Source organism: Ochotona curzoniae, unplaced genomic scaffold (assembly GCF_017591425.1).
Source record: "Ochotona curzoniae isolate NIBS_2020 unplaced genomic scaffold, NIBS_Ocur_1.0 contig_2688, whole genome shotgun sequence".
Classification (NCBI taxonomy): Eukaryota; Metazoa; Chordata; class Mammalia; order Lagomorpha; family Ochotonidae; genus Ochotona; species Ochotona curzoniae.
This window is the reverse complement of record NW_024465553.1, coordinates 6538317-6562313: the sequence shown is the minus strand read 5'-3', so window position 1 is coordinate 6562313 and position 23997 is coordinate 6538317. Positions and strand designations below refer to the sequence as shown.

General features: G+C 49.4%; 1 protein-coding gene across 3 annotated transcripts in view; it reads right to left on the bottom strand.

The window, feature by feature from the left end:
• LGMN (legumain) overlaps positions 1-23997 on the bottom strand; it is a 29550-nt gene that overhangs the window by 4352 nt on the left and 1201 nt on the right. For 2 of the 3 annotated variants that reach the window (XM_040975131.1, XM_040975133.1), the window contains exons 1-9: positions 21052-21254; positions 7105-7202; positions 6035-6116; positions 4669-4754; positions 4129-4204; positions 3185-3247; positions 2203-2269; positions 1394-1512; positions 1220-1309 (exon numbers count right to left, since the gene is read on the bottom strand). In XM_040975131.1, coding sequence (XP_040831065.1) covers positions 1220-1309; positions 1394-1512; positions 2203-2269; positions 3185-3247; positions 4129-4204; positions 4669-4754; positions 6035-6116; positions 7105-7202; positions 21052-21195 — 825 coding nt within the window. In that variant the 5' untranslated portion in view covers positions 21196-21254. Of the gene's footprint in view, positions 1-1219; positions 1310-1393; positions 1513-2202; positions 2270-3184; positions 3248-4128; positions 4205-4668; positions 4755-6034; positions 6117-7104; positions 7203-21051; positions 21255-23997 lie in introns of those variants that run through there. The other variant, XM_040975132.1, reaches the window with a different exon arrangement.

Genomic DNA, 23997 nt, shown 5'->3' with positions numbered 1-23997 from the left:
CAAACACAGGCAGACCGAAGGGCCTCAGGCAGACACACCTGCCAGGCACCATGTACCTACAGAGGCTGCTCACACTGGCTTCTAGTGAGGGCAAAGAAAGGCTACACACTTTTAGTTCCTAGCCCAAGCAGCAGGGATCTGCAAGCAGTTCTCAAGCAAACACTGAAAGATAGCTACAAACGAAATCTTCGGTTCAGAAAAAAAAAATCTCACCTCCTCATACCCCACCAGATATGACCAATACCAAGTACATAGTAAGAGATACTGGTGGGGAGCGGGGGTGGTAGGTAGGGAGAGCACCATGGTAGTCTAGGTTAAGCCTCCACCAGTAGTACTGGCATCCCATATGGGTTTGAGTCTCGGCTTCTCCACATTCAATCCAACTGCCTGCTAATGGCCTGAGAAAACAGCAGATGGTCCAAGTGCTTGGGCCACCCTAACTCATCTGGAAGACACAGATGGAGTTCCTAGCTCCTGGTTACAGCCTGGCCCAACAGGGGATGGTCCAAGTCCTGGCACCACTCTATCCACATGGGAGACCTGGAAGAACTTCTACAGGCTGCTGGCTTTGGATCAGCTTAACTCCACTGTCATGGACATTTTGAGTGAACCAGTAGAAGGAAGATCTCTCTGGCTCTCCTTCTCTATGTAACTCTGTCTTTCAAGTAAAAACAAATAAATCTTTAGCAAAAAAAGACAAGGCAAAGCCTTCTTCGACTTTACCTGCCCTGTAACTTTTCTGTGCTCCGTTCTCTCGGACACTCACCCAACTGCCCAGCCAGGCTCCCAACCCATACTGGGGAGGAAAGGATTAAAGATGGCTGGCTTTTCTGGTTCCTAAATTTTCTAGATGGGTGACGCTTGAGCCCAAAGAACAGCTCTCGGCCAGTGAACTCTCACCACCAGTGTGGTGGTGGGTTGCTTGGGACATGGCATGCAAACTGAGAACCACTGGCAGGCCCTCCCCGAGCTTTGTATCTATCTGTACAAGCCAAGGGCTCACTGTGTCTTCCATAGCCCCCTGCTGGGGCACTGATGACCTCACCTGCTGAACCCTTGCCAAGCCATCCAGATACAACTCTCTGAGCTTGGTGGAGTGTGACTCCAGGAACAGATAGGGCCCTGGAATGAGTGGCAGCGAGAGCCGGGGCCGTCTCTGCTTCTCCACTGAGGTAGGAAGCCAGGGTGGAGTACCCCTACCCCGCTGGGTTCCACTCACTTTGTTTCCGTACTGCATCACATGGCTGGTGTTGGTGTGCGACTTCACCAGCTGGTACTGCCGGTGCAGTGTCTCCTTGGTCAGATCCTCCTACAAGATGGGAACATTAAAGTCCTTGGGCAGTCAGCAGCTGCAGGTGAAGCCCCAGCCAGCTGGCTCCCCCGAGGGGCTCACCACATCCGAGTCTTCCATCCAGTTGACGCTGTACCAGTCCCCCAGATAGGTTTCCCTCTCCTCGTCATAGTAACATGCATAGGATGACTCGGACGGGTTGGCAGCTGTGGTCGCATAAACTGCAAGGAATACAGAGTATCGTGCATTCGCTCTGGACCCCCCTCCCTGGAATGCAGCTCACCCCCTGTTTCAGGCTTTCCCCCTTCCCCGGGTGGAAGGGAAGCCTGTCCCTGCCCCTCAGCCTATGGAGGCCACAGACATGGCCCTGGATCTGGGCCTATCTATGCTACTAGGGTAATTTATGTGAAATTCACTGCAGAAGAGAAGCTGGCCGATGCCTTTAGGACCACAAGCAAATATTGCGGACATCAGGCATGCTGTCTGCAAGAACGCTGACAGATTTAAACAGCTGGGGAAACTTGGGGAAGAAACAAGATGGGCTGAATCTCCACAGAAGCCCTCGATTGGTTCAGAATACTACAGGACAAATGTCATCGTGTAAACTGTAACTCCCAGCAGCCAGGTACTCTTGAGCCCCAATGTACGGATAAAGATAACAGGGTTAACAAGGGACCAGAGCGCACCTGACATAGTGCCAAGGACGGTGACTGGTGGAAGGTCTCTATGGTTTGGGACTAAATAGCCTCACTTGAATTCCCAAGAACACTCACTGCTTCATTCCCTAAGAACCCCTGGGAGCAGAAGCCAGCAGGGCCTGCCTGTGCAGCACGTGGCTCCAGGTGGATCGTGTCTGGGGACACCACTTACACCCCTGCCAAGCTGCACCCCACCCGAGTCCCGGCGCCTACCATTGATGTCATCAGGCAGGTGGTTCATCATGGAGCCCGACTCGCAGGCCTCAATGTAGAACACCATCTGTGAGGCAGAAGCAGACAGCTGAGTGCCCACCAGTCAGGCGTGGCACTATAGGGGCGCTGGCCATTCTCAACCCTCTGGGCCCTTCACTTTGGCTTTTGGTGGACATCACTGCTACCAGAGACTAGGGAGACTACTGTCCTACAGACCAGATGGAGTGAAATTGCTGATCAAATAAAATGACAGAGAAAACGAGGCCATCCGATACTAAGGAGAATGTTGCACCATCCGATAGGGTCTCCTATGGTCCCCCAGACCCATGCAGACATCTGAGCTCCACTAGTCTCTGGGCTAGTTAACAGATTAATCTCAGTGGACCAAGAATGGACACATGATCTAGCTACAGGGTCTGGAAAGTACGCTCACAGGGAGGTCATGAGGTCAGTGAGTGGTTCTTCCAAAAAGGTGAGTTATTGGGGCTCAGTTTAGTTTAGTTCTCACTGCTTCCTCCTGGCCATGTCATTTGCTCTCCCACCATTCACTGACCTCCCTGGTGCCTGCCTGACTGCAGCCTGGGAGCCCCCCAGCTGGAAGCCACAGAAACCTTCCCACTTCTTAAGCCACTCTTCTCAGACCTGCCCATTACCCACGGGGCAACCTCAGGGAGCTGGGGAGTGTGGCCAGCCAGCTTGGGGTGTGACTAGCAGGTCCTTCCCTGGCCCAGAGGTCAATTCTCCGTTACAGAGGGTGTGGCACACTGCAAGTACATCAGACAGGAGCATTTTCCTCCCCAAGTGTCCAAAACTGGGTACAGTCCAAGGAAAAGTAGACAATAGGGTGTGGCCACTAGGTCAGCAGACATCCCCTTCAGAAATTCCAGCCCCCAGAGCCAGAGGCTCCCTGTCCCCGCACGACCGGGGGCTCTGCTTCCACTGCTCCCCCGTGCCCCACAGCTACCCTAAAGACAGGACTTACCTTTTGGTACTTTTTGTGCTTGTACATGTAATAGATGGTCTCGTTCAGGTCCCGCACGTGCAGCTAGGAGGCAAGAACAGTGAGACTGGGATGGCACAGCTGGACAAGCCCTGGCCATTCTGTTACCAGACAGTGAACAGCACTGCCAGGGAACTTCAGTTCACAGAAAATGGCATGGGATGTTAAGTTTATCATGGGAAAGACAGCTTTAAATCTCTGCATGAGGTTTTTTTCAAAAAATTAGAGAACAATGGATATAAAAGGGGTGGTGCTGTGGCAGACAGCGCTAAGCTACCACCTGCAGCACCAGCATTCCAAATGGGCACTGGTTTGAGAGCTGGAAGCTCCACTGCCAATCCAGTCCCCTGCTAATGCACCTGGGAAAGCAACAAAAAAAATGGCCCACGTCCCTGGGCCCCTGCCACCAGTGCAGGAGATCTGGAAGAAGCTCTAAGTTCCTGGCTTTGGCCTGGCCCAGCCCCAGTCACTGAGGGCATCTGAGGAATACACCAGTGGATGAAAGATCTCCCCACCCCACCCACTCTGTAATTCTGCCTTAAGTAAGTAAATCTTTAAGAAAAGAAAATGGGCATAAATTTTAAAAAAGAAAAACTGCACCAAAACAAACATCACTTCCCATGAACTTTGTTCATGCCCTTGCTTAGTCCTGGAATGCCATCAAGCATTTCAGGCACAGATTCTAACACGGGACAATAATTTGCTTCGCTTGCTCCCTTTGTCCAGAACATCTCTGCTTCATTCTCATGCTTGAAGCAACAATCAAGTCCCAAGACCGCTGCTGATCGAGACAGGAAGAGGAGCAGAGGGACACTGGCTCAGACGGACATCCCCAAGGAGGTCAAACCCAGCCCACAGACAGGGCTAAACTCAGCACACAGGATTCCCCATCACCCAGATGCCATCAAAACAGGAGGACAACTCACATCGTCATTGGGAAAAACCAACAGCCCAGTTGATCCATGATCTGTAAAGTACACGAATACATGGTCCCGGGGGCCACTGCCAAGAGAGGGACACACACAGTGAGCATGCGGGCTGGGGTGCCAGAGGGATCAGTGGCTGCCAAGCAGGTTCAAGCAGCAGCCCAAGGCCCAGGTGCCCCAAGGCATCATTCCAACTACAAAGATACACAGAGACTCAAGACTCTCAGTTACGAAGTCAGCATCATGGCACAGCACATTAAACCATTGCTTGCAGTGTCAGGATTCTATGTGGGCGCCAGTTCATATTCCGGCTGCTCCACTTCCCATCCAGTCCCCTGCTTGTGGCCTAGGAAAGCAAGGGAGGCTGGCCCAAAGCTTTGGGACCCTGCACCCATATGGGAGACTCAATACAAGTGGTTGATGAAAGCTGCCGAGACCCCCCGCCCTGCACAGCCCTGTCCCAAGGCAGCACGAAGCTCGTGCGGGGAAACAGGCTGGGATAGACCAGGGTTCCAGGTTAACAAGAGCAGTAGGCCTCACCTCTTCAGGACTTTTCCAGATCCCTTGCCCTTCACTGCTTCTGCATCACCTCTCAACACAGCCAGGAAGTTTTGTGAAGTGACATTCTGCAAGGAATCGGAGGAGCGGGAGGGTCAAAGTCATCCTGGGTCACAGCAGCTGCAGAGTAGGCTGCCGACCAGGGAGCAGCTCACACAGCTCCCAGCCCAACAGCAGCCTCCCTGCAGCCAGGAGAGCACCACAACAGGGGTAGTGTTCCGGGGCGCCATGCACAGCTCACTCCTGGCTGCTGGCCGCTTGGCCGGTCACTGCCAGTCCTGGAGCATGGCCAAGTCAACACAGAGCAAGCCAAAGATGCCAGGAGCAAAACAGAGGCGGGCATGTCGCCCCACACGCTGCCTGCGAGGCCGGATCCCCAGCTCACTCAAGGTTCCTGGGGAAGACTGATAAATAAACATAAGGCAAAAACACACAAAGGGGAAAAAGTCAGTTACCAAGAAAAGGGGCCACCAGATTCAAACCTTTCCTCACATATTTAAGAAGAGATGATTTCCTGAAAACGGGTTCAACTGCAGTACATATGAAGTTAGATTTAACTGCATTGAATTTTTTTAAAATGAAATTAAACTGATAGAATCGCTAAAGATAAAAGACGAGTTTCTTTATGACAAATAACAATTCTTAAAAAGATTCCTTGGAAATCAGGAACAACAGGGGCTGGCACTATGGTGCAGCATGTTAAGCCTCCACCAGCAGTGCCAGCATCCCATGGGGCACCAGTGCGTGTCATAGTTGCTTTACTTCCAATCCAGCTGCCTGGCAACATGCTTAAGAAAGTGGCAGAAGAAGGCCCAAGTACATGGGCCCTGCACCCAGCTTTTCAAATAAATAAATCTTGGGAAAAAAAAAAAAAGAAAAAGAAACAGACTATAAAAAAATCACTAGACTGAAGTTATTATGTTTTTTAAAATGTGCTGATTTGTTCAGTTAACTGGGAGGAATACAGAAATTCTGTAAGAGATATACTGTAAAATAGCAAAGAAATCCAGTCTCAGACAAACCCTGGCTGCTCACATGCAGCAGTACAGAGCTGAGAAAACAGCACAGACAAGCCACAACCAAAAAAACAGCACAGAATCAAGTTACACTGAAGGAAATCTAAACAATCAGGCTGCGGTCTTTAAGGAAGACACCAGCAGACCAACTTATTTTGAACAGTGCTCCTTTTTTCTATTTTCTTTGGAAACTCCTAATTTATCCCCACATGCACAAATCCCATTACAATCACAGGATGCTGAAACTGGTCTAACGAGGTTCTGAAATGCAAGAAAGGGGGAAAAAGCACCAGGCAAAGGGGTGCATGGGTGCCTGCCCCCGCCCCACGCACCTCTCCTGTGTAGTCTTTTGGGACGCCCTTGTACACATCCGTGCCGTTGGGTCTGTTGATCACAATCCCTGGGGTGGGGTTTCTGCAATGCAAAGGACACAGTTGAGACACACAAGGCAGCCGGTTGCGGGAACCTCTCTCTTCAAGATCGTGACCCTGTCAGGTGGAAAACGCATCAAAGATCGTTTTGTGGAACACACGGGTAGTCAGTCAGGCAGTGGCATCAACAAGTTGGGGATCTCTGGGTCCCACAAGCTGAGAGCGGCAGTGAGGGGCTGAGCACCAGGCCCAAATCCCAAGTGCACCTGGCTTCCTGCTGGGAACTGCTGCAACACAGAAGAGCTCTCAGAACTACCCTCAGACAAAGACAGGACCTAGAGGGAGCTCGGGGAGGGGGGGGCACTCCCAGCAGCCTCTGGGTAGGCGTGGCAGCACCCCTTGCAGGAACCACAGAGGGTGACCATGGAGCTGGGATGATGAGATGCTTCAGTACTTCTGATCACATCAGGCGAGTGAATGTGTAGAAGGGCCTGGAGGCCAGCGGGCTGGATCCCAGTGCTGCAGCAGCTGCTTGCATGCCAACCTCAGCCTCTGGCTCCACCTTCCTGCCAGTGAGATGCAGTGGGCAGCAGTAAAGGTCAAGCAGTCAGCTTCCTGATAGCCATAGAGGAGACCTGGATGATGTCCCCAGCTCGGGCATACCCTTAGGCCCCTGGAGGATGGGGTATGGCATGTGGAGAGTGAACCAGTGGATGATGCTGTTTCTCGCTCAAATAAATAAAATTATAGCAATGTGCTGTTCCAGTTAGGGAGCGGTGATAAACAGGCATGGCAAGAAGAGCAGGCTCAGAGGTGGCAAGCCAGCACCTCAGAACCCCATGCAGAGTTCTCCAAGTGGGGAGGTGTTGGCACTGCAGCACCTGTTTCCTAGAAGTGGCACATCCCAGACACATCCAAAGCTAAGCGTGAGGGGGCCGAGGTGCCACACTGGGCTGCGCTGGGAGGGGACCCCTAAGCCCAGGTGGGCACCTGTGCCTTCACACCTGTCCCCCTCAAGCACCTCCACTTACTCCTGTGAGTTGGCGATGTCATCATACATCATCACCACAATCTGCTCATCAGGAATCCCGTTGCGGTGAATGATCTGGTAGGCATGGCAAGCGTCCGCCTGCAAGAATGGATTTAGTCCGGGTTAAATTCTGCCCAAAAGGAAACTGATTCTGGAGCTGTAGTGAGCAACACCTTCTGTCTCCTGAAGATTTTACTAAAAATCACTGCTCAGTCTTTTTAAAGATTTATTTTATATTTTTATTGGAAAGGCAGATCTACAGAGAGAAGTAATGGCAAAGATCTTCCATCCACTGGCTTACTCCCCAAATGGTCTCCCCAAAAGGCCAGAGCTGAGCTGAGCTGAAACCAGGAGCTTCTTCCGGGTCTCCCATGCAGGTGCAGGGTCCCGAGGCATTGGGCCATCTTCTACTGCTTTCCCAAGCCACAAGCAGGGAGCTAGATGGGAAGTGGAGCATCCAGGACACCCAGTAATGAGAGGAAGATTAGCCAATTGAGCCATTGTGCTGGGCCCTGAACGATTATGTTTAAAAACATGTATTTGAGGACCAGCATTGAGGTATAGCACACAGCCTGTGATGCCAGGATCCCATATGGGCTCCAGTTTAGTCCTAGCCATTACACCTGGGAAAGCAGCACAAGATGGCCCAAGTCCCTGTGCCCCGGTACCCATGTGGGAGACCTGATGAAGCTCCTGGCTCCTGGCTCAGTCCAGCTCAGCCCTGTCTATTGTGGCCTTTGATATGGAAGAGCAATCTCTCTAAATCTTGGCTCTCAATAAATAAAACAAATCTTTGAAAATATACATGTACTTCTTAATATATATATATTTGTTATTTTGTTATTTATTTCTTAATATCTATATATTTTACATATAAAATATATTTATTTACTTATTTTATTGGAAAGGTGGATATACAGAGAGGAGAGACAGAGAGGAAGATCTTCCATCCGATGATTCACTCCCCAAGTGAGCGCAACGGCCGATGCTACGCCGGTCCGAAGCCAGGAGCTTCTTCTGGGTCTCCTACGCGGGTGCAGGGTCCCAAGGCTTTGGGCTGTCCTCGACTGCTTTCCCGGGCCACAGGCAGGGAGTTGGATGGGAAGCGGGGCCGCCAGGATTAGAACCGGCGCCCATATGGGATCCCAGGTGTGCAAGGCGAGGACCTTAACCACTTGCGCCACCGCGCCGGGCCCTATAAAATGTATTTTATCTATTATATTTTGTTATATGTAATATTAATATATATTTAAGACCTGCATTGTGCTATAGCAGGCAAAGCTATGGCTTGTAATTCTCCTAAGGGCACTTGTTCAAGTCTCGCTCCCTGGTAATGGTCTGCGAAAAGCAGCCAAGGTCGGCCCAGCACCTGGGCTCCTAGGTCTGCTTAGGAGACCCAGGTGAGTCTCCCGGCTTCAGCACGGCCCACAGCTCTGCCCAAGGAAGCCACCCAAGGGAGTGAGTCAGAGCATTGAGATCTGTCTGTAACTCAAACAAATAATGTTTTAACACCTTACATTTATATTTTTTGTCTCAATTTTTAATGATTCCACTCATTCACCCAAATTATGCAAATTCTAACACATGCAAAAGTTACACACGTGGGCCACCCACTCGCATCCCCACCTCCATCTACAGCCGACAAGGGCCTCTGAAAGTCCTGAACAACTCGTTTTCGGTTTTCAGATCACATGCAAGCCTCCTGAGAGCCTGGATTTAGGTCTCAAAAACCGAACGGCTCGGAGTGATGAACCACAGACCAAAACAGCAGCAGCCGGTCCTGAACCGCCCACTGATCTTTCTGACTCAAGTTCCTTTGACTTTGTCCTCATGTTTAGAACATGTTCAACGTAGGAACTGAAAGGAGAAATGTGTTGTACAGTTTAAAAAAAAAAATCACAATAATACAAAAGACCAGGTTCAAAAACAAAATTTCAAATGCAATTCTCTGCCGTATGAACGAGAAGACAGACTAGCTTCCTTCTTTTGAAGGACACACACAAGACACATTATGACATGGAAATCATTAGAGGAAAGAAAGAAAAAACGTTGCCTAACTTTCTGACCACATCTAATTATGTGTTTCCTGGTAGAGACACATAAGACAAGGGGGGAAAGGTGCCCTGCTGTAGGCCTCTCTAGAGACGGCACCCTTGGCAACTGGACCTGCTCCTGCACCCAGGAGCAAAGAAGATCAAACACTGAACCCGGCCCTTTGCCAGCAGATGCCCTGCACAAAGAGACCCACTGATGCCAGACATGAGTGCTGTGAATAGGCACATGCGGGGCCTGGCACCAAAAAGCCATTAGATGAGTAAACATGGAGACTGACCCACTCCCTGAGCTCTCCCGCTTGCCCATCACTGTGCTGCCAAGTCTTGCCATGCATCTTTTCATCTGCTCCACGGGACAAAGCTGGCGCTCTCCATTTCCCAAAGAGAAGAAGCTTACGGGGTGAGAGGAGTTGCCCAAGCCCCATGCAGCTCCCAGTGTTAAAAGGCAGGCACTGCCACAGCACGGCTGCAGACAGCTTCCTACTGGGACCAGGGGAACACCAAGCTCCCCAAGGCCCAGGGCTGAAGGCATCAAGAACGGTCCTTTGAAAACAAACATGCCCACTCACACTCCAGCAAACTTAAAACTGTCAGAACACGCAACAGGAGACTGATATCATCCCACCACTTACTGCTCGTATCCACCGTCAAATGGTAGGGTCACTAAAAAAACCAAAAACCCAAAGGGGCAGGTGTTGTGATGGCAGGTTAATCATCACTTGGGATGCCTACATTCCATATGCAAGGGCCAGTTCGAATCCAAGCTACCCTGCTTCTATCCAGCTCCCTGCTAATGTGCATGGGAAGGTAATGAAGATAGGCCACCATGTCAAAGACCTAGAAGAAGCCCCTGATGTGTGGCCTTGGTCTAGTTCAGCCACGACAGTTCGGGCCATCTGGGAAGTGAACAGTGAGTAGAAGCTGACTCCTGCTCACTTTTGCTCTCTCTCTCTCTCCCTCACTACCTCTCCCTGTTTTTCCCTGTTACTCTCCCTTTCAAATGCAATACTTAAGAATAAGCTTAACAACAGCAGTGTAACACTTGTATGCTGGGATCTGTAGAATACTGCTGAGGTAAATAAAAGACCTAAATAAATGGGGAGACATCTCAAGTCATGAACAGAACACTCAATATGACTAAAAACAAAACAAGATCACAAGGGTTTTAGCAGAAACTGACAAGATGATCCTCAAATGTACTTAGAATTGCAAAAGACCTAGAAGAGTCAAAACAATTTTGTAAAAGAAGAACAAACATGGAGGACTTTGGTTCCTTATTTCAAAACTACACTGGAGAAAGAAGCCTCCTCTGCAAATGGTGTGGTGACACCTGACACAGCCACATGCGAAAGAGATCCACAAAACGTAACTTAAAGCTCATAACGGGGCGGGGGGGGGGGTGCACAGCACTGTGGCACAACAGGTTAAGCCACCTCTGTCATGCCAGCATCTCACTGGAGTGTCGCTGGAGTCCTGGCTGCTCCACTTCCCACCCAGCTGGGAAAGTGATGCACCTGGGAAAGCAGTGGAGGACGGCCCACACAGGAGATCCAGGCCCGGCCACCGCAAAAGTTTGGGGAGTGGATCAATGAATAGAAAATTTCTCTCTCCCTCGTCCCTCTAACTCTGTCCAAGAAAGGAAGGAAGGAAGAAACAGTTAAAAACGCATCACAGACTTAACGGTAAGACAATAACAGAATATTTTGAGGACCTTGAGTTACTACTGAAAAGGATGCCAGATGACAGACACCAAAAGCATTGCCCATAAAATAACTAGACCTAACTGGAAAAAAAAAAAAAACCAAACTATGGTGCTTCTAAGAAAGACACCATTAAGAAAATGAAAGCACAAGTAAGAGATTAAGAGAAAATGTTTGCAAAACCTGGATCTGATGAAAGACTTGCATCCAAAAGATGGTAAGAATTCTTATATATCAATAAGACAGATGACTGTAAAGAAATAGGTAAAATATTTGAATAAGCATTTTACCTAAACAGATGTGTGAATACTTAATGGACACATGAAAGAGCTCAATGCCATTAGTCATTAAGAAAATACAAATTAAAACCACAGTGAAATGCCATCTTACAGCTAGGCACAATATCAAGAGCTGGCAAGGATCAGAGAAGTGGGAACCTCGGCAAACTGCCTGGGGATGCAGCCACCTTGGTGAAGCTTAACAGATTCTACCACATGATGCAACAATTCCAAGTGCCCAAGAAAAACAAAGCCATTTATTCATACCACAGTTGCACCCTTCATGCTCTTTAGCAGCACTGTTCACAAAGATTCAAGGTTACAAACAACTTAATTGTCCATCAACTGGTAAATGGATAGGAAACATACGGTCTAGCCACACAATACAATGCTATCTGGCAATTCCAATGCCTGATACAACACAGATTAACGTCAACAACACCTCCTCCTCTCTGTATATCTGACTTTGTAGTAAAAATTAAATAAATCTTAAAAAAAAAAAGAACAGTTGAGTGGACAGCATGTGAATGAGAACACTTGGTAGAACATACAAAACAAAAGGAGTTCCAAACAAAAGTATAGAAACAGTTGATGGGTTTGTTGGTAAGCTCAGTCCCTCCTCCCTTATCCCATATGACCCTCAGTGTATAAAGTCTGATGCCATTGATAAACTTTGACCATCAGAGTCCTTAGGTGTTATTATCGGCTCCGGAGCTGTGCACCAAGTCCATGGCTACAGGAGAGTGACATAAGATTTTTTTTTTTTTATTGTAAAGTCAGATATACAGAGAGGAGGAGAGACAGAGAGGAAGATCTTCCATCTGATGATTCACTCCCCAAGTGACCGCAACAGCGGGTGCTGCGCCGATCTGAAGCCATAAGCCAGGAACTTCCTCCAGGTCTCCCCCAAGGCTTTGGGCCATCCTCTTCTGCCACTGCTTTCCCAGGCCACAGGCAGGGAGCTGGATGGGAAGTGGAGCTGCCAGGATTAGAACCAGCACCCATTTGGGATCCCGGGTACGTTCAAGGCGAGAACTTTAGCCACTAGGGCACCATGCTGGGCCCTCTTTTTGTTTTTTTAAGATTTATTCAGTTTCCCTCTGTCTCTCCTCTCTGTTATACTGCCTTTCAAACAAAAAATTAAATAAAACTTTAGAAAAGATTCATTCATTCATTCATCTGAAAGGCAGAGCAAGATCTTCCATACTGGTTCACTCTCCAAATGGCCACCAAGGCAAGGTCTGGGCCAAACTGAAACCAGAAGGCAGAAACCCCCACAGGTGGTGAGGGTCCAAGTACTTGGGCCATCTTCTGCTGCCTTCCTAGGCACACTGGTGAGAGCTGCATTGGAACTGAAACAGTCAGAACTCAAAGCAGTACTCTGCCACAGGATGCCAGCACTGCAAGCGGCAACCAAGCCCACTGTACCAGTGACAGCGATCTGGCAACTCTGCCTTCAACAGTGTCCATCCCTGGAGGCAGCGTGAGCGCTCCAGCAGCGGGAGACCTGGATGGAGTTCCAGCCTCCTGCTCGGATGGTCCAGCCTGACTGCTACAAGACTGTAAGGAATGAACCGGTAGACAGAAATTTTCTCTCTGTACATCTCTCTCTCTCTCCCAACCTTTCAAATAAAATACATGAAAATAAAACAAGAAAAAAGCAGTATTCTAACAGAAGCCAGGCATAAATTATACATACATAATTCCATTTCTGTGAAGTATCCAAGAAGGTTAAATTCATAGAGACAGACAGCAGATAAGCACTTGCAGAGGTTGAGGTTGGAATTGCAAAAGTGCCCAAGGGCAACAGGAATATTCTAGAATATCTAACTATAGTGTCTTGGAATATTAAAAAAAAAAAACAAAAAACCTTGGACTTGTTTTTCTTGAAATGGGTAAATTCCAGAAGATAGGGAACCATGCTGGGGGTAGTTGCAATGTGCTGTGTCCCACTCTGAAAGGCAGGTGCTTTTTCTACCATATTCCACAGACATGGGGAAGCTCAGAGAAGGTCACAGCTTGCTCAGAAATTCAAGACAGGCCTCCAGGCTGACGGCCATGCACCCCTTCCTGCATGAGCAGGGGTTCTCCGAGCTGAGACATGGTGCGTTCCATGTCCTGTGGGAGCAGTCCGTTGCCACTAACTCCATTAACTCAAAGTGAAAGAAAGCAGGTGCTGTTGGTTTGTCCTTTTGCTCCCAGCACATCTGCCTATGCATCCCTCATTAACTGGCCAGCCCCACTCTCCTGGTGTCCAGTTCCCTTCTAGTTGGTTGTCTCTACCTATGCTAACTCAAAGGGGTTCTTTGTTACAAGTGTTGACTGGCAGAAGAAATAAAAGCAAGCATCAATTAACGGGGTTTCTTGCCTTCTACATACCTGACCCAACAGTAGTTCTCCTCAGAAACAGAGAAATCACAGGAGCTGAAAGTGAAGAGGGTGTTGAACAAGATTTGCTAAGAGGGGCCAGGCCCCGGCGTGGTGGCCTGGCAGCTAAAGTCCTCGCCTTGCACGTACTTCTAATCCCAGCAGCCTCTCTTCCTATCCAGCTCCCTGCTTGTGGCCTGGGAAAACAGTGGAGGATGGCCCACAGCCTTGGTACCCTGCACCCACATGGGAGACCCAGCAGAAGCTCCTGGCTCCTGGCTTTGGATCGGTTCAGCCCTGGTTGTTGCAACCACTTATGGGGTAAATCAACAAGATGGAAAATCTTCCTGTCTCTCCTCTCTGTGCATATGACTCTCCAATAAAAGTAAATAAGTCTTTAAGAAAAAAAGAGAGCCAAGCCCTCTGGCACAGCTGGCGGATTGCTGTGACTCAGCCACTTGCTCAGCTGGCGATGGGAGCTGTGGCGTCTGAGGATCCCGTGACTTCCCAACGCAGATTGCTGCCCTATAACTCAGAGCACCTGGCCCTGCCAACTGCTAGCTCAACAAGGGCAACTGGCTGGGAACAAAGTCCAAACATAAAAGGTATGACCCGCGTAATGGTCACTGTGAAGGGATCCACAGTCTAGCCAGCTCTGCCTCCCTGATAGGCAACTACACCCTGAGCACAGGGCTGGGCATGGGGCTAGGGCAGGGCACGGGGCTGTGGGAGGACACGGGACGGGGGCAGGACACGGGGCTGTGGCAGGATATGGGGCCATGGCAGGACACAAGGTTGTGGAAGGACATGGGGCTGGGGCTGGGCACAGGACTGGACTCTAGGCAATGCTGTGGAGCTCTGCAGAGAGCCTCATGAGGCCACCACAAACCTCATGAGCAGAATCTGAGGTCTGACATGAAGGGACACCACTTGTTCAAACCCATCAAGCAGGGAAGCAGAGAGCAGCAGTCACATCCAGTATCTGTGACATCAAAGGCCACATTTTCCTCATGACCCTGTGCTGGCCCTAACCCCCATGCGCTAACTGTCCCATGCCCTTATCATGCCCCATCTCAATCCCACTGCATTGCATCCTAATCCCTTTAAAAATGTTCCTTTCTTAAAATGCAAAAGTGGCATTTTGGGGACCAGCATTGTGGCACAGTGAGTAAAACCACAGCTTATGATGCCAGCATCCTGTATCAGCAGCAGTTCATGTCCCGGCTGCTCACTTCCAATCTAGCTCCCTGCTAATGTGCCTGGGAAAGCAACAGAGGATGACTCAAGACCTTAGACCCTTAAATCCATGTGAGAAACCCAGAAGAAGCTCCTAGCTTCAACCTGCCCTAGCCCTGGCTATTGTGGTCATTTGGGGAATGAACCAGTAAATGAAGATCTCTTTCTGTCTCTCCTTCTTTCTCACTATTTCAAATAAGTGAATGGTATTTTGAACTAACATGAATTAACCTCAGAAAGTATCACAGTAGGGCTGGTGTCTGGCACACCAGTTGGGATCTCTGCATCTGCCATCAGAGGGCTTGGGGTCAAGCCTTAACTCTGCTTCTCATTCCAGTTTCCTGCTGCAGGCACCCTGGGAGGCAGCAGGTGAAGGCCCCGTACCTGGGCGCCTGCCACTCACAGGGGCGATGAACTGCAGGCTCCCGGCTTTGGCCTGGCCCAGCCTCAGCTATCACAGGCATTTGGGAAGTGACCCAGCAAATGAGAGAACATTTCTGTCTGTCTCTGTTTTTCTTTCTCTCTGCCTTTAAAGTGAATAAAATTCAATACATTTCTTAAAAATTGCTTGGAGACGATTACATTTCTTAAAATAGATAAACAAACAAAATCCCACCCTAGAGCAGAGCTTGCCGGGAAAATGGACAGGACATGGTCGTGGCCTGCAACTGCACTTCGGCCTGCTCCCTCTCACCTCCATCACTGCGGTCTTTGTGTCCCTGCCATCCTTGACCTGGTGTTGCCTCTAAGCCACAAAGTCTCCAGTTCACTACCTGGCTTTTTATAGAAAATAGCTGCAGTTCCCCAGTGTCAACCAGGAGGGTGGCGGTGAGGTGAAGTGCGGGCACACCGTAGCACCAGGAGCAAGGGAAGGGGCCCCAGAGCTCAGTGGGTTTTTAGTAACCCCTTCTCCGCCCCAGCATCAAGCCTCATCGCCATCCTCTCCTGAGGCTCTGTACTGGGACAAGAGCAGGTGTTGCTGGCTTAGCCTTTCACTCCCAGCACATTTCCCTGTGCCCTCACCTGCTTCACCCTCCCCTGGTGCTCCATTCCATCCAGCTGGGACACCTTGCTAAAGGTCAGGGCCAGGAGGTCAAGAGCTTTCCTGAGTCAGGAATGGAAATCCCTCTGCTCTTGCCAGGCACGAATCTGAACATAAACATGAGCAGGTGATCAGGGCTGGTCAGGTAAACAGAGGGCAAAGTTCTCCCCTGGCTCCAGAAAGCAAGTTTGGATCCTGACCCAGAGACAGCCAAACAGAGACCCAGAAGGCTTCTCTTTCTACAGGTGGTTATTATTTTGGAAGCCTTATTTTAAAACAAAAAGTGGGGCCAGGACTTGGCATAACACGCTAATCCTCTACCTGTGGCACTAGTACCCCATATGGGCGCCGGTTCATGTCCTGGCTGTTCTACTTCTGACCCAGTTTCCCGTTGATGACCTGGGAGAGCAGCAGAGGAAGCTCCTGGCTCTTGGCTTCAAACTGGCTCAGCTTTTTTTGTTTGTTTTTTTTTTTTAAAAAAGATGTATTTATTTTTTAATTGGAAAGGCAGATATACAGACAGAAGGAGAGACAGACAGGAAGATCTTCTTCCGCTGATTTACTCCCCAAGTGACCGCAACGGCTGGAGCTGCACTGATCCGAAGCCAGGAGACAGGAATTCTTCTCAGTCTCCCACGCAGTTGCAGGGTCCCAAAGCTTTGGCCATCCTTGACTGCTTTCCCAGGCCATAAGCAGGAAGCTGGATGGGAAGTAGGGCTGCCAGGATTAGATCCAGCACCCATATGGGATCCTGGCATGTTCCAGGCAAAGACCCTAACTGCTATGCTATCACGCCGGTCCAAACTGGCTCAGCTTCGATAGTCAGTCGTTTGGGGGAAAGAACCAGTAGATGGAAAACCTCTCTCGCATTCTCTGTCTGTCTCTCTGTAATGCTACCTTTCTAATAAAAATAAATTTAAAAAAAATAAAATGCTTCTGATTCCTATGAATACACTTTCTGGGAGGCAGCAGGCGTCCTGGAGCTCCCGGCTTGGCCTGGCTTTTCAGGGCAGTTGGAAAGCAAACCTGTGGAAGCAAGATCTTGCTATCTTGCTCTCTCTGCTGCTCTCCCTTTGAAATAAAGATACATACATAAATAAAAGCATTTCTAAAACAAAAGGTGAAAAAGTGACACCCAGATCATACGACACCAAGTCATATGACTACAGAGAAGCGTGGTTTGGGTCTGGACTACAGAGTCACGCTACTGAGGCCCTCTCTGTGGTTCCACACTTTCGTAGCTGGGTGACCCAGAAAGCCACACAGCCTCTGCAAAAGGGAATACAGGGCAGGTGACATGTCAGAGGGCTTGGGATCATCGTGGGACAAGGCTCACCTCTGAATGCCAGCATGCTGTCCCCCGCCCTGGTCACCCAGCCAGACCCTCTTGGAGGTGGCCCCTGCCCCCGCCGGGCCCCACGCAGCCCTGGCCCCACGCAGCCCTGGCCCTCAGCCTTCCTGTACCTGTCTGCCTCACGATTTCAGTCCCTCCTGCCCCTCCTGCCCACAGCACATTTGCTGCCATTCTGCTCCTGAGTGCCATGCTGGCAGAGGTCAGAAAACGCAGAGGTCCTGCCTGCATCGTGCCGTGCAACCCCATCCGCCAGCTCCAGCCAGAAATGGAAAACAGAGAACCCCGATTTGGTGGGGACAAAACCTGGCCTAAATAAACACCCACCACAGAACACTCATAGAAACTTGGCGATGATTTAACCATGCCTGGCAGGTTTAGCTTCCCTAAACAAGACTGTTGTGTTAGTGCAAACACAATATAAACCTCCATAAGCACATCAGCTGAAAAATCTGTGTAGGTTCCACGGGAACATTTTCTCTCATGCTCATTCCGTGACTAGCCTCTGAGGTTTAAGGAGCACATTCTGCCTGCCAGCGAGTCAGGGTGACTCGGCACGGCACACTGGGCCATCCCTGCATGGCCTAGTGCCACCATCACCTCCTTCCTGGGGTCCAAGATTTCCGTCTGTGGCCTCTTCCTCAGCCGGCCTTTGTTTCTATTGCAGTATTAGGCATTCTTCCCAGAGAAGCCAGCAGCACTTGATTTTAAAAAGAGGTTGTGAGGATCAAGGTTTAAGTGGCTAAGTGACGCTTGGTGATGTTGGGTTCCCCAATTTCTAAAGGCAGAGGCACACAGACAGGGCTGGCTGATGATTCGCAAGCTCACCACCTGCAATCTGCATGGAATAACTTAGCTTTCTGACTCCTACCTGGTTCGATGGGGGATAAAACGGGACCTGAAGTGCCCCTTTTTGAATGGGTCAGGTCTGAAGTTAGGAAAGAGGGTCATTTTGCTGGGGCTACAAATTCTTCTTTTTTATTATCACTTTTTAGAGCTAGAGTTTCAATCCACTCGATCACTCGTCAAATATCTGCAACACCCCTGAGCTGGGGTCAAGGAGCCAAAGCCAGGGGCCTAGAACTCAACCTAGGATGCTCATGTGGATGTAGGAACCCCCTCAGTGGGGCTGATAACAACTCTGTAGTCACACTAAACATCCTATTTGGTTAACACATAGAAACCACCAGAGAAATGAGTCATTCAACAATGATCACATCTTAGGAGTGGGCAAGGATTTCATCTACCAACCTACCAGCATGAAAACCCACCCCATGGGAGACAGTGTGGCCAGGTAGCACTGCCCAGGTCAGGAGTGTAGATCATACCCTGGTGCTACAAACAGGAAACTGGATCAGAAGTGGAACAGCTAGGACCTGAACCGGAGCCCAAAGGGGATGTTGGTGCCACAGGTAGAAAGCTAGCTCACCACACCACAGAGCCAACTCCTCTAGAAAATTTGACACACACAGGTCTCCAAGAAACAAGGCTATTCTGGAGACATCTGCCTGGTCCCACCATGTGTCAGCTGGGCCACGAAAAGCAAATTACCAATCTGGTCCATGTATCCACCTAGTCATTCGTGAAGAGTAGGTAAGAACCACACCCACCATACCCACCATACACAACCTCCACAGGAGGGCTGACACTTTGCCTGTGAAGAGCGCCCCGAGAAGAGAGCCCAGCAAGGTCCAGCATCATGGCAGAGCTGGTAAAGCTGCCTGCGACACCAGCATCCCTTTGGGTGTTGGTCTGCATCCCATCTGCTCCATTTGTGCCCCATCTCCCTAGCAGGCTGGGAAAGGCAGCGAACATGGCCCAAGTGCTGGGAACCCTGCCCCCACATGGGAGACCCAGATGAGGTTCCTGGCTTCAGTCTGACCCAGCTCTGGTCATAGTGACCACTTGAGGACTGAACCAGCAAGTGTAAGACCTTTCTCTCTCCGTCTCTTCCTCTGCATTGCTTTCAAATAACTAAATCTTTAGAAAGGATGACAGCCAACACACAGGTGTGCACTGATACAAGCATCTTAGGATGAAAAGATGAAATGAATTTTTCAGACTCAGACAGCTTTACTGAGCTACAATTCACACACTATAAAAGCCAATCTTTTAAAACACATGATTCAGCGGTTTCTGGTTTATTCACCACATTGAGCAACCATCATAGCATTTGATTCCAGAACATTTTCACTACCTAAAAGAAACACCCAGAACCTTATAAAACAACAACAAAAAAAAAACACTTGCAGTCACTTTCCACTTTCTCTTCCTCCTGGCTCAGCAAATCACTCACTCACTTTTTACCTCTTGATTTGCTTATTTTGCAACTTCAATTAACTGGAATCAAAGCACGTGGGTTCTCTGCGCTGTGCTCCTCGTCTCTGGCTTGTGTTTGAAGCTTATCCATGTTTAAGCAGATGCCAGTACTTCATTCTTTCACAAATGTCCCCTCATAGGAATTCACTGCTTTAGGGCCAGCACTGTGCTGCGACGAGTTAAACCGCCGAGACATCACTATCCCACAGGGTGCTGGCTTCATTCTCGGCTGCCCACCTCTGACCCAGCTCCCTGGGAACAGTCTGATAAAAGCAGTGGAAGATGGCCCAAGTGCTTGGGCGTCTGCCACCCATATAGGAGACTCAAAAGCAACTCCTTCCAGCTCCTGGTTTTGACCTGGCTCAGCCCTGGTCATTGTGGCCATCTGGGGATAGAGGACTTCCCTGTAATTCTAAGTATCAAATAAATAAACAAATCTTTAAGGGAAAAAAAAAACATTGCTTTGGGTTTATCTGCTCATCAACTAACAGATGTTGGGTCATTTGCACCTTGGGGTTGCCATGAAAATTGCTGTGGGCCCAGTGCAATGGCTCAACTGGCTAAATCCTCACCTTGCATACGCTGGGATCTCATATAGGTACCAGTTCATGTCCTGGCAGCTCCACTTCCCATGCAGCTCCCTGCTTGTGGCCAGGGAAGCAGTTGAAGACAGCCCAAAGCCTTGGGACCCTGCACCTGCAAGGGAGACTAGAACAAAGCTCTTGGCTCCTGGCTTCAGATTGGCTTAGCTTCAGTCATTGTGACCAACTGGGGAATGAATCCGTGAATGGAAGATCTTTATGTTTTTGCTTCTCTACATAAATCTGATCTGCCTTTTCTATTATAAAAATAAGCAAATCTTTAAAAAAGAAAAAGAGATGAAGGCTGCTGTCAAGCTTCTGTGTGCTCAGGCATTTTTGCTGCTCCCAGGGGTGAAACTGCCATGTCTCAAGCTGCTCCAGGGCTAACCTTCCCAGGAAGCACCACAGTGGCTCCCAAACAGCTGTGGCACCGTGCATTCCCACCAGGAGGCTGGACCTCCACTGCATGCTCAGACATGGATTCTTTTCTCTCCAATTCCCAATAGGTAGAGGTGGTTGGCAAAGCCAGGAAAGGAGGTGGAGGTGTGAGGAGAGCAGCTGGGCATGGTGTCTTCCGCAGAGCCCCAACCTTCAGTCCCTGCTGGCCTCGGCTGGCCTTGTGGCCTTGAAAAGTCCCCTCCTCAATATCCTTCTCTGTCAGATGATGGTGTTAGCCCAGCGGGTCCAGACCAGGGAGCCTCTAGCACCATCTGCGGACATTTGGGTTGTGACAGTGTAATAGGTGGCGCTGCTGTTACCTGCAGGGTACACACCAAAGGCACTCCTCACTATCCGGCCATGCATGGGACAGCCTCCACATTCAAGAATTACCAGGCTCAAGCATTGGCAGAGCCTTGCACCAAACTACAGTGATCCTACAACTGGTCTCCAGTACACCCGTACCATTGTCAAATCTCCCCGCACAGGATGTGGGTGTGGTCTGTCCATATCCTCACCTGCACATGTGCTGCAGTCTAACAAGTGTGTGAGTAGTTTTCACGCAGGGTGCTGTGCTCTCACCTGGTGTCTGTAGTTGTACCAGCCATTGGAGCCCGCGACAATCACCACCCAGTGCTTGCCACCATCCTCGGGATCATTCACGTCAATGGGAATGGCAGAAGTTCCCAGGACCACAGCGAGGAACGTAGCCACCTTCCACATCATTCTGCACTTCGGACTTCAACGGCAGAGATCTGAAAGAGAAAAAACGATCAGAACTATCACAGGCATGCCACTGCATGTCCAGAACAGCTGGGCACCAGGTGGATGGGGCTACATTCCAGTGATTCCCTGCCTGCAGACAAGTGCTCTGCCTGGTCCACAGACTCAATGTGCCACACTCACACCACAGGTACCGCCTGGCTGGTTTCCTAACCTTTCAGCATCAGTCAGTAGGCTTCTGATTTGCATGCCTGTCTTTACTGAATTCACCTCAAGCATCTGAGACCCCAAAAGACTCATTGTTCTGAGAGCACTGGGGCATGACTTTCTCCTTCTATTTAGGGTCAGGGGAGAGCAAATAAAATGTTAGAATCAAATGACTGACCAGGGGATGGGCATTTGGCACAGCAGCTAACTGTGCACATTGGAGTGCACAGTTCGAGTCCCCGCTCCACTAATGCTCACAGTGGGCGGCAGCACCAAAGACCCGGGCCGGGTTCTTAGCTCCTGGCTTCAGCCTAGCTCAGCCTAGCCCAGCCCCTAGATTTTGTAGGTATTAGAGGGAAATGAATTAATAGATCCTCCCTCTCCCATACCTGTCAAATAAATAGAAATCTGCCTTTCAAACAAACTAATTAAAAAAAAAACTGCTTCTGAGAAGGTGTAGCAGGTTCTGTAACCACAGGCCCCGTGTTTCCCAGACCAGGCGGCAACCACAGAGCAGATCAACGCTTCCTCCAGCACAGGGCGCACAGGTACTCCTCCTACTCTGCTCTCTTGAGGCAGCAATAAGCTTTGTATATGAAGACTTTTGTCTGCCCATAACAGCAATCAATGGAGAAGCGGTGGCAAATCTCCCCAGTCTCCAACGACAATCTTCATGTTCCCACTGTGACCCAGCTCAGGAAATCGGTTGTACTTCTTACCAGTAAGTCACCCACTTGACTTCAAGAAATGAACCAGCAGGTGAGGTTTAAAACGTTTAGCAGGTTTAGAAAGCGGTGACCATACTAGATAAATTGTCAGCAGCAACAGAAGCAAAAAGGCCAAGGTCCAATCACAAAACCATGTGAGCAGCATGGTCAAGTTCAAACCCAGGTCTGACACCTCACCCACCCTCCAACATGACCTCTGTCTGTCAGCTCACTTCATTACCAGCTCTGGGGCGGACCACAGGAAGCCACCATGGCAACGCAGAGCAGCTAACTTACACAGCAGCACCTGCAAAGCCTGAAGGTGCTGCTCCTCTCGGCTCTCTGGGGCTTAGAACGAAATCATAGGACACGTGGCGTCTAGCAAACAGCAAGCCAGAGGAACAAGGACAGTGACAAGGGCTGCTGCCTCCTTGACCAAACATTGGTCAGGCTCCCCTGAACTCCTTTCTTGATGAAGTGTTCCTGAGCCAAGCAATAGATAGAACCCAAACATATGGCACCTTGGCACAGGAACCCCACTGACCCCGGCTCCTTGTCCATGGGCTATGTATTCCCTGAGGCCCTGCTCCACTAGGAGATTGAGCTGAGTTCTATATGGCATTCTCTCCTCTACTGCAGTAACCACAAAAAAGTCTGCCTCTCTGTTCTTAAGACACAACTATTTAGTTCAGGGAAAACTGCCCGCCTGTGAGATAAGAGGATGGTCCTAAATTATTAAGGGCTGCTTCAGTTCTCAAACCCTCTGGTTGTTTTCGCTGAGCCCTGGTTCAAGGTGGCACTGAGTCCAGCATGGTGGGGTCAGTCTTGGGGGTCACAGTTTGAGTCACTCTTTACACAACTATTTTTTAAATCTGTTAAGTCTTTTTCCCCATGAAGTATTACACATAGGATCCCATTCACTTTGCAAATCACAAGGTTACCACTATCCTAAAATAGCATGTACTTCTAATTTATTGTGCTTCTAAATACATATCTGCTCTATTATCACTCCCTTACTAAGACATTTAAGCAGTTTCCATTTAAGCGATCCCTACTTGTTGGTGGCCACATCTTTTAGGGGTATACATACATCAGTAACGGATAATCTCATTTGCCCCACACACCTCTCACCCGATAGCTTTAAACTAATCGGATGCATATAAACCAACGCAATCATGGTCACAGTGAACATTTCCCTGGATCACAAGAAAGCTGAGTCATATCAGCTGCCTATCTAATCCAATACCCTCCATCCATGTGACAACTTCCCCATCATAAACTGGGGCTCCCGTCCAAACCAACGTCTGTAGCTCAAAGGGGAAAAAAAGAGGGGGAATCCTGGACATTTCTTCAAAAGACGCCCATACATCAGACAACTCAAAGCAGAGACGGTTCACTTTAACACACAGGTGCGCGCTGCACAAGCATCTTGCTCAGTGTTGACCTGTAAGATCAGAGACATTCCAACCACTGCACGACATCAGAGCATCCTAGCACAGGCATTACTCACCTGCTTGGGGCGAGGCCAGAACACCCTTCTGCACTGCCAATCATACGATACAGCACAGCTACAAGAGTGCTTGATACTTCATCATGATAACAAGTTACTGCGGTATTGGTTAACATTCTTCAAAAAGTTTATGAGAAAACACATATTATGAAAATATGCATGAATCAGAAAATATTGCTGGAACCAAAATAAAATCTATCATCTATCTATCTATCTATCTATCTACCATCGATTGCAGGGAGGCCTCCCCCAGTGAGCGGCCACGCCTGCTGCAAACCCAGACGGAGTTCCAGGCCTCTGCCTTCACTGCCTTCAGCCAGGCCCAGCCCCAGTCGCTGTGGGGTGCCGCTGGGGGATTGAACTTGTAGATGGAGTATCAAC